General features: G+C 41.6%; 1 protein-coding gene and 1 long non-coding RNA gene across 2 annotated transcripts in view; one reads left to right on the forward strand and one right to left on the reverse strand.

Moving 5' to 3' along the window:
- LOC310900310 overlaps positions 1–11156 on the forward strand; it is a 184719-nt gene that overhangs the window by 120358 nt on the left and 53205 nt on the right. The window contains exon 3 of the long non-coding RNA XR_014585004.1: positions 220–262. This is a non-coding gene — a long non-coding RNA (uncharacterized lncRNA). The remainder of the gene's footprint in view (positions 1–219; positions 263–11156) is intronic.
- SLC17A6 (solute carrier family 17 member 6) overlaps positions 1–11156 on the reverse strand; it is a 33546-nt gene that overhangs the window by 20248 nt on the left and 2142 nt on the right. Inside the window, exons 2-3 of the mRNA XM_083838074.1 lie at positions 9361–9613; positions 8542–8660 (exon numbers count right to left, since the gene is read on the reverse strand). Coding sequence (XP_083694200.1) covers positions 8542–8660; positions 9361–9613 — 372 coding nt within the window. The remainder of the gene's footprint in view (positions 1–8541; positions 8661–9360; positions 9614–11156) is intronic.

An 11156-nucleotide genomic window follows, 5' to 3' on the forward strand; every position in this document is an offset into this window, starting at 1 on the left:
CCACCTCGTGTAACACAGGTGCTTCTCAGCACCAGAGAACGTAGTATTTTAGCCTACAATGTTACTGCTTGAGTTTTGCTTGGACCCTCCATAGTTAACATCATTAATGGTGGTTTACTTGCTTTCAATTTATGCAAATGTAAACAATGCTCTTACTGACTTCTGAAAAGATCATTTTTCCTCTGTAATATATTGTGACAACTGTTTATATTTTTCCAGCTGTTTCCCCATGCTTCAGTGGTTACCTTCTTGACTGCAAACTGTAAGTAGCCACTCATTTGGAATATTTACATTACTTAAACTCATGTTTATTAAGTATGTCCCTTTCATGTCACTCATTCGTGTTCTTTGTGAGCTAAATAATCCTGATAATGTTTCTGTTACTCTTGTTGTCTTTTCACTTTGTTATCATGCTGATTACCCTTCTTGGGATATTTTCTGTTTCTGTTTGCTTATTTGAAATGGATTAGGAGAAATTGAACCCACTATGAGGAGACAATATTTAGCTATTCTGTGACATTATATCATCACTCTAACTTTTCTATAGTATAGACTAATTTTCTGATGACTCTGTTGACCCCCATACAGTAGACATATTCATCTGAAATGCCCATCCTGACAGCTTATGGCTTCTTGAATGATAGACAGGATGTAGTGTTTTGTTTTGTTTTGTTTTCTGAATTGGGCCCTCAATTTGCATAAAATGGCACAGGGCTAACAAAGCTGGGACTATGCCATGAATATTAGAGTGGTTGATGAACTCAGCTGCCCAGCAAAACAGATAGAATAAGATACCTTTGACATTAGAGAGGTACACTTATTCCCAAGTGCCAGTCTTAGACTGAATGTGCTTTGTGAGAGAATCGCTTAAAACCAATCCTCTTTCATAATAGTCTGTGGCCAGAAGCCATAGTATAGCAGCTTTATTTGTCTATTTAGAAATGTGATAAAACAGGTTATTTTCATTCATATGTGTACAAGGGAGGAGGGGAATGTGTCTATGTGCCCTTCATACTAAATCCTATTATAAGCCCTTCATGAAGCATTAATATGTAAAAGCTGACCTCCCGCCATCTAATCTAGTATAATAAGGGCTTGGATACATTATTAATTTTTGTCACACATCTGAGGCCCCCTTTTATCAACCAAAACCCCCATCCAAATCCCTTGTTGCATCATTAAATTGTGAAAACAGCTTCATCATTCATGACAGAAAAATGGAAAGACCCCAAGCCATATGGCAGAGGGAGCAGCAGGACCAGCCGCCCATAGATGTCTCCCCAGTCCCCTCCTTGCAGTGGCTGGTGCTTACAACACCCTGCAATACAGCAAGGTGACAAAATCGTCTTGCTTTTTTGCTCAATATTGGCTCCTTTGGCTGGAAACAGACGAACCAAATAGCAGTGCCTGGGTTCATAGCCCAGTTTAATCTGCAGGGTTTTGAACTGGATGTGAAAGGTGGAACTGGCAAGTACAACAGCAAGGGTTCTTTCATACAGTGCAAGGTCAGCTTCTATCATCAGAGGTTCAGAAGCTGGCTCTTGTCTAATCATTCCCTGGTTATGCTGTGAGCTATATATAGTTTGCAAAAGAAACAAACCTCACACAGTATCTCTACCTACAGGAAAATGTGAAGATGTAAAGATCCAGGAAATCTTTGTACTTCTATTTCTAAACCAATACTTAGCTTATGTATTTCATGCTTGCTGTCATTAGGACTGAGTGAATTAAGGAGAAAGGTATTATAATTTCACTGATACACAAATGACACACTTTCTGTGAAAATCTTTGGGACTCTGAGATGAAATGCTCTGACATATAGTTGTCTGAAATATCATTCAGGTTATTCATGGAAATAATCCTATCAGATTACTTGCTGGGCACAAGGATTTAGCCCTTAATAACAAGATGAATGGCACTTTAAAAACAAAAAAGAATTTGAAGTGAAAGGTTGATTTATATATTTTCATTCAGGTTAGAATGTGACAATGATGAAGAGTTAACAGAGATGCGAGATAATTAGGTTGCAGAGAAATTCAGAGTAATTCTGTAAGGATGATCCTTAATGTGAATAGTACAAGGATTTGTGGTTTAATAGATAATGAGAAATATAAGTCATTATCATAGAATTAGAATGTGACTTACATTTTTTAAAAATTTTCATTCTATTCTGTTTTCCGTAGGTCTTTATGTATGAGAGTTCTAATGCTTAAGGATACACAGATGAGCTAAAATAGCCAGTTTTGTTTTACCAAAAAGAGTCTGTGATTATTACAGATCTATTTTTGAAACAGTGTTTGGCATGTACAGTCAAAAACTGCATTCGTATTTTAAATATGTTTTCTTGGGAATGAATTCCCTAGCCTGTATGACCCATTAACAGTGACCCATTAATTTCAGAGAATCTTTGCTGATTTATGGTAAGTATTTAACCTGTTAACTTCCTAACTGTGATCAGTGAGGAAATCCTGCCATGGCATTTTGGTATTGCTTTTGATAGGACAATGGTTTTATTACAGATCTCCAGTGTGTTTTTTAAAGAATTTTAAAAAGGATGAGTCAAAAGTTAAAATATAACTGTATTTAAATTATCCTGAGGTGAGGTGGTGAAAAACAGTATAGCCTGGTACCTTTCCATATGCATGTGACAGCACAGCAGGAGGTTTATTCAGACAGTTGCAGCTTTTCATTGGACAAATGTGGAATAGGAAATATTAATTTAAATAAAATTGTTGTTTTTCTAGGTTAATGACAGAACAAATGAATAATGCTAAGCCCAAGAAAATATTAGTTCATCTAGCCTGACATTCTCTGTGACATTAGACCTTATATTTTGCTTAATTATCTCTTATATTTCACCTAATTATCCCTGTACTGAAAGCATTTATTTGTAGCAGCTAAAATACAATTTTCAAAAAAGTAATCTAACACCCAAAAGAGAAGAATTCAGCATGTAATTTTCCAGTGCTAGCCGTTATTACTAACATTTATGGTTTTTTTTTTCAATCTGGCTTTTGCTTACTGATTCTTGTTATATCTTTCTACATTCTATGTCTTTCTAAAACACACATTTATGCCTAGGATTTTTTTCCAGAGGAGTTAATTGTATATTTTAAAATCAAATTACCTCCAAGTATTCTTTTTGATATACTGATATACTGAATACATAGTTCTTGCTATTTCTTTCACTATATGACATTATATTCAATCTTTCATGTAATTTTGTGACCCTTCCACATCCCATCTCTGATTTTTAATCTTAATATGCATGTACTCAAATTACCTGCAACAATCCATGGTCATTTCCATTGACCTAAATACACTGACTGCCCTAAATACAGCAATATACATATCCCAGGATTATATCAGCTTCCCTAATAGAGCATCTTGTTGGAAGCTCATGACAGGTTTCTGGAACTGAATGGCTTAGGAACCCACCCAGTGTCATAGCTTCCCAGGGTAGTTTCCCATTCCCCGATGTTACTTGCACTTAAGCCTCATGTGTATTATTTTTAACATAACCCAGCTTACCAAGTGATCTTTAATATATCTACTGATTGCCTGGTCCATTTTGCACCCATAAGTTTATCAGCATTTATACGTATTTCTGAAATGGCTGAAGAAATGTCAACATCTCCGTAGATCTTGCTTAAGGACTACTCAGCACTATCATAATAGTGTCTAAATCTTTGAAGTGTTCATAAACACTAGCACGTTAATCTTTATAGTCTACCAGCATGAAATATATCACTTTTCCAATTACAGGCACCCACTTGGTTGTGCAAAACACAAAGAGAAGGGGCTCCATCACACCACATGATGACTTAGGCAAACATCCCAAGTAATCTGGGGTCCCCATACAGTATACAGGCAGAGAAAAGCATGTTTTGGGAGTGATAAAATACACCTGAGGTTTTAAGTGCTTCCTAACTCACTTGCTTTGTTAAACAGTATAGATCCTCTTGGAGGAGCTCAAAGGCAAGAAAATCTGCACCAGTTTCCAGACTGTATGCTGACAGTGATTTCAAAGCATCAAAACATCCAAACCTGCTTACAATATAATCATTAAGAGACTACAAAATAATGTATTTTTTAAATGTTGTTTCTGAATTTCATATCATAATTTTGCATTCCTTGAACTGTTTTAAAACATTTGAATATCTTGGCCTTCACATTCCACTTAAATCAAATTTGGAAAGACAGTTGAACTGCCAAACCACAAATTTCTTTTTCTTTTTTTAAAGGAATTTCAGCATATGAGAATGATTGTTGTTAGTGTTTAGTTTGTATGTTTGTTCTGAATTTGTCATGATAAGGTGATGTCCGATTAGCTCCAGCTAAAGTTCTTTTCATGACCTAAGTAGAAATTAAGACTCAGTGGGGTTAGAAGACTGTCAGCATTTCATACTGTTTCTGTTCACATCTCATGGTAATTGTATAATGATAGCCCCTCTGGTGGGAGCCACTCTAAGGCTGACATTCAAACCTATAGTTTAAAAGCATTCAAATGGGATGTTCTTTGTGCTCTTAAATGGCATTAACTGCCATTATGAGTAATAGCTCAGCTGATTAAATAGTCGTGGATACATGATATTAGTACATCACACTTGAGTTTTCAAGTTTTCTTGATTTTTTTTCAAGGAAAAATACTTATAAAAAATGCAAAAGCAACTCAGTTCCCTCTTCATGAAAATCCCACTCACAGTAGTGAAAATCCATTGTAACTAGTGAAAAACATTACACTGAATCCCCAGAAATCTCAAAAAAATAGTCTCACTATTTATTCACTCTTCTGTGAGAAAGCTTTACTATTACTAACCAGAATGGGTTGTAACCAATAAACATTTATATAATTTTGGACTTGTATCTGGAATCTGCCCATGTGTTCTTGCCCCTATGGTCTCAAAACCTCTGAATCATGGCTAATTTTCTCCTGATAAAGATATTTAGAGAAACATCTCTGCAGGAGCCATTAATTCCACTCCCAATGTATTGCTGCTCCCTGCACAGGAGAGAAGGACATTGTTTTTAGTATAAAGTCCTACAAAAGTTCAGGTATGAGAAATAACCTAGATCAGTTGCAAACTTGGATGTCCATGTGACAAAATGCCTTCTCTAAACTACTAGAAAATGCCTCAGTACTCTGCTCATTGTATAATGTTTTATCGTTGACAAAATTGATTGTTCATTGAGAACTTAGCCCTGAGAAATGGTATAGCTGTGATAAACCCTACCCATGGGACGCCACATTGGGCTTCCTTTGTTCCTCCAGCCTACTGTGGTTGCCTGTGTAGTGATTTTGTACCAGCACCTTCCAGAGGCAGGTCCTCCTCTGGGAGGAGAGGTCTCCAGCCTTGTAGCAACAGGAAATTCTCTGCTATTTTCACACACTGCTCAAAGGATGCAAGTTTAAAGTTTCACTGATTGCAAATGAGGGGACACCTGAGGCCCAACCCATATCTTTTGAAAAATTATGTTGTCTTGCAATGTTCTGAATGTCCCCTACTGCTACAGAAGTTAACAGAGGTTGAAACTGTTCAGGAGCACCAGCCTTTGCAATGCACTAGCCCAACTTCTCCTGATCACCTGAGAGGTAAGAGTACAGGAGAGGTATTTCTGAATGTTCTCTGCAATTTTGAAAGACATTTTTGTTTGATCTTGTTGGAACTATAGCAGTGTAAATATATCTCTTTTAAATAAAGCATTTTTCCTAGAGTTGGGCTGAAAAGACTATAACAAAATTATCAGTTACACAAAATGAGATAAAGTGAGACCCAAGCTAGCAAGCACAAATTCCTGAGAAAGTCCATTTACTACTTGTAAATCTGTAAATCACTAAATCTGATCTGCTAGAAGTAATGGAGAGCTGTGTGTGACAAGAGTAGTGGGTCAAGGCAGAGCAGAATAACTATGCAGCAGAAGCCTTGAGTTGTACAATTAGCAAAGGATGTCAGTAAAATGCTACCCATTGAGAGACTCAATTATTGGGGAAAAAAAATAAAATGTTAGAGAGTTCCCAGCAACGCAGTGTTGCTAATTCTTTATAGGCAATAAACGTTTTAGGACAGGGGCAGGATCAAGATAAAGGGATCCTGCCCAGCTTGGAATTAATGCATTGTGTGTAGAAAGGTTTACTTGATACCACAGGAGGGTCATTTCTTCCACGTGTTATACCTTAGTGACACATTCAAGCTATGTCAACCCAATCTCTATAACTGGTTGCTAGACTGAATCTTTATGTCAAGCAAACTCTGTCCTGTACATTCTACAACTCCCTGTCAACAGCAAATTAAACTCACAAAACAGACCTTGACCCTCTTCCCAGTTTCCTTCCATGACACTCTTGGCAGTCGGGAGGCAATTTTTCTTTCATTCATGCTATCTTTCCAATGTAATCATTATCTCCTTCACTCCCAGGGAATGAATCATTCTCCCTGTTGAAAATCTCCATTTTTCTTCAGCTCAAGGCTGTTTCTCATGGATTGCCTTGAATCTGGTTATGCTAGTCTAGAGACTATTATTTTTTTTTTTTTATGTGAAGGACACCTGAAATTAGTTTTTCTGTATGAATTCAGACTTGCTGTGAATGTAAAGGAAAGCACTGATAGCACAAAGATATTCAGTGAGGATTAAAACAAACAAACAAAATGTTACTTGGCTGTTGTCCATCACAGGGTGAAGGGACCACCTGAGGCTGGAGCATGTGTAAAACAACAGAGGCTTTTATAGTAGCTCATATTCTAATGGTACTGTAGGCTTCTAAACCTATGTACCCACTGCTCGGACTTGTTCTGATGCAGGATTTCTTGGGAAAGGTATGGACATCAAGCTTTCCACCCTATTTTGTGTGCCGCTTAACCTTCCTGTCATTCTGTTTATTTCGAGCTGACCATGTAGATGTCAAAATCTGTTTGTAGCATTCAGGAACTAACTTGGGGTTTGGCCTCAGTGCCCTGTTATTCCAACCACAACTCAGCTCTCCATTCTATGCCATTGTTTTATCTGCAGACTAAATATAAATCACAACCGCTATCCGTATTTGACTATTTGCATCTACTGGCTGGCATGTAACAGGTAGTTCCATGTTTAAATCTGTGGTTTACATGGTCATTTGCCTTGTGTGGGAGTTGTCTCTTAGGCTTTCACAGTGCTAATAACTAATCACTCATCTATAAAATTGCTGAGTTAAAGTACATCCAAGTTAACAACTGGATCTGGTCTGCTTTCACTGGTGTAAATGTTCATGAAGAGAAGTTTGATTCACACCTGTGCCAGGTAGTGTGTTTGTACTACCGAGTTTTCCTGGGGATGTCCAAGCCATTGTCTTGCAAATCGTTCTAGTTACACCATTTTACATTTGGATTGATGTAAATTAAGGACATTGCTAGGGCAAATGAGGACAGACTTTTGTTTCTCTAAGTAAAATCCTGCAGTTTTAAGCAAAATTCCTGTTAATCTTCAAGAGTTACAGACTGTGCAAAGATGCAAAAACGGTCAAAGGAGGAGCCCTCTAGCGAGCTGTTAATTGTTGTTTGCAGTAGCCTTTTACGTTTGCGAACCATTGTCAAAAAGCTGGCACTCGTAAACTGACAGACAATGGACACACCAGTCTAATAAATGTGTTCTGGTTTTATTTGCCAAGGGAGGGACGTTAGAGTTATCCCAGTTCTGGAGGACCTGCCCATTAGTAAATGCTCGTTATTGTTAATGTAGGCATCTGTCTAAAAGGTATTTCCTTTGGAGAGTCTTTTGCCATAGCTCCCCTCTTTCTCCAGCAAATACAAGCCAGCTTTCTCCCCAGGCAATCTATCCTACCTTTGATGTTGCACACTCCTGAGAAGAGTTAAAGGTATATATTGCTGATCTTAGTATCCATTTGCACTTAGTTTGTAATTGTTTTGAAGAGTGGCACTAGGACCTTTGCTGTTTCTCCGAACGAGGAGCCTATGGCATTAAGTGTGGATGTGAAAGCCTCATGTGTCTTGAATACTCAGCGGATTTAATTAACAGGTAGAATCGCACCCTGGGTGCTTGAAAAATTGCCAGACACCATAGAAACGAGTCCTTAAGTCCCCCCACCATCTGCACTTTCCTTTCATTGTGTAGGTCTCATTGAAACATGTTTTTCGACCATTCGAAATTCATTTGTGTTAATGGAAAATTCCTGCCGATGCTTTTCCTTTTCATAGGAAAAAAAAAAAAAATCATAAAATTCTTTCGTTCGGTAATGGAAAAAAAAATATCTTTCAAGCTTTGAAGCAATAACGAACCTCCGGGCTTGCCTCTGAATGCGGGTCTTCGACTGGCGTCGCCACAACCTCCCCAGCCAACTTTTTTTACGGGGAGAGGGAACTCCGCGCCCCCCCGGCCCTCTCCGGCAGGTAGCTCAGAGGCCCCCCATGCCCGAGCAGAGCACCCCGCCAGCTTCCCCCCCCCCCCCCCCCCCCCCTCGGGCCCCCCTGCTCCTGCACAGCGCCTGTCACTGGGACGGGGCCGGCTGCCCGCGGGGGCAAACGCGGGGAGGTTTGGGGCCGCCGTTACCTGTTCGCTGCCAGTCGGGACGAGATATACCCGCCGGGGATTTGGGTGATTATGTATCCCCAGAAAAAAGAGCCGTGGATCATGCCAACTGTTTCGGGATCCCAATTGAACTTCGCTTTCTTCCAGCGCAAGGGACCGGGAGAGAAGAAGAGAAACAGCAGAGGAAGGCTGTCATCGGGCCGGGATAACGCGCGCACCCGCGGCAGCTTCGGCCCGGGGTGCGACCCTCTCCCCATCGCAAACACTCCTCCTGCCCCCCAAATTCCCTGCGCCTCCTCCTGCCCCCCAGGCTCCCAGCGCCTCCTCCTGTCCCCCTTGCTCCGAGCCGCTTCAAAGCGAGCCTCGGCATTTGACGCCTTTTCCACGCAAATCCTTCCATCCCGGTGTTTTCAAACATTCCTTCACAACCTCCCCGGCTCCGTTACATCCGCTTGCGGTCGGTTGTTCGCTGTCCTCCTTCCCCCTTCCCTACAGTTATTTTACGAGATATCTGCGTTTTTCGAGGTTGTGTGCGACAAAGGAAAAAAATAAAAATATCTGCCCGTAAATTGTACCGCAAAAGGGCTTTGGGCTGGGAAATGAAAGGGAAAAATAGGAACAGTCGGTGAAAAGCACATCCCCTACTGCAGCGGGATGCGAAGGGCGGCGGCGGGGCCGGGCAGAGCCGCGGGGGGGGCCGGGGAGCGCCGCGGGGCCGGGCCCGAGGCGGGGAAAGCGCCCCGAGAGCGGCGGAGCCTGGCTCGGCTGCGCTCGAGTGCCTGACCTGGGGCTGGGAATTGTACCGAGAGGCCAGAGGAGTTACGGGGGAAGGGTTCCCACCTCTTTAATAATTTTTCCTCCTCGGTGTATGGTGCTGTTATTGACCATGTCCACGATGGCCACTCCCAAGTTACATCGGATCCCGAAGGAAATGCAGAATCCCAGTCCACTCATGATGGCAATGATGTACCTCCGGGGCAGCCCGAAGCAGGTACAGTCGCAGAGCGGGGCTTTCTTCTCGGGCATTTCCATGGGCTTCCCATCTTCTGTCAGCTCGATGGTGTCCCCGGGCTTCTGCCGCTTCTCTAGGACTCTGCCCGACACAAGAAGGGAAAGTCAAACTCCGGAGCCAGCCCTGCCGCCCTGGCTGAATGCACGGCTACCTCGGGCAGCCGGAGGCTTAAGTTCACCGCTCCCCCCGCCCCTTTGGCTGGCCTTGGCTCGATTTGAGTGTTTACTCCTTGTTTTCCGTTCACCTTCAGCCGTTCTTCAGCTGTGACCTGTGGGAGTCACGATTAGTCATCCCCAGCTCCCCCCGCCGCCCCGCCGCAGAAACCCAGGGAGGAGCTCTAGCTGAGAATTGCTCATCTATCATTAAAGGCTTCTGCTTAAATATGTAGGGCGCATTAAGAAGACATCATCTGTAACCACTGCAGAGGCGCCATGTTGGGTAGCCCAAGAGGCATAGGCTGGAAACTAAAGCAGTCTTCTGGAGAAGGTTTTATTCTCTCGTTGCTGTACCAGAAACACCAAGGGGACCGGGCTTGGTGTGCATTTTGCTTCTGGTCTCGGAACAAAAGATATAGTAACAGAAGGGGTAGGGGGGGCGATATTGCTCCTTATTTTAGATTTGCAAAATGGCTGTCACATGCAGTGAAAGAAAACATGACTGTCTTTGGAGAACTGACATCTCCGGAGAAGTCTTTGCAAAAGATCGCATCTGCTCAGCGACATGTTGCGGTGCGTGATCTCTGGGCAGGTTTCACCTTTCCCGCTCAGCTCTAACCTCGACCTCATCGCTCCCACTTCCTTGTTTTTACACGGAATCCTATCTCCGAGAAACCAGTGTACAGGAATCTGAAGGGAACCGGTTGTTTGCAGCCATTTCCGATCAACAGAAAAATGCCGAAAAAAAAGAAATTAAATAAAGCACCAACCCTGTCATTCAAGAAAGGTGACTTAGAACATTGCATCTCTTCTTTGGTGGAAAAGCTTTAAAAACATCGTGTGGATAATACGAAAGATCGGGTTTATCAAGCAGGTGCCCCATGCTGAATCTCTTAACCTTCTTTTGCAGTCACTGAGATGTTTAAAGGACAGAAACACTAACCGCTTCCATCCCAGCTCCATCCTCTTGAGAAGCGAGTACGTGATCATTTCCCAACACTCGGCACTCTCCTGGCACTGCCCTAACCCCACTGTAGGAGTGTTTTCTCACCTCAGAAGTTCTCCTCCGAGGAGCTTCTTTTTGAGGTTAACTCATCTGGCTAATGGGGCAGCAAGAATTAGCAGAATCAGGCTCAAAATGTTCTCTGTGTTTTGGAGCAAATGCAGAGATTTTCGCTAATAGTTACTCATTTAACATCGTGACGATTTTTTCTTTGCTGGGAGAATTATTTCCATGCTTTAAGACCGCATACTTTTTTTACTGTCTTAAAGTTGTAAATAAAATGCAGCACAGTGTTCTTAAGTTAAAAAATTCGTTTGTGTGAATAAAGAATGATGTAGAAGTGTCTTCTCACCGAATGGACTTATCTGCGGTAAGACGCTAAGGTGTAAGGGACGTGAAAACTATTTTAATTCTTAGAATAGGAAAAAAAAATAGTTCAGTCCTGTGCCTTGGAAAAAAAAAATAG

This window comes from Anser anser (assembly GCF_964211835.1).
Source record: "Anser anser genome assembly, chromosome: 5".
Classification (NCBI taxonomy): domain Eukaryota; kingdom Metazoa; phylum Chordata; class Aves; order Anseriformes; family Anatidae; genus Anser; species Anser anser.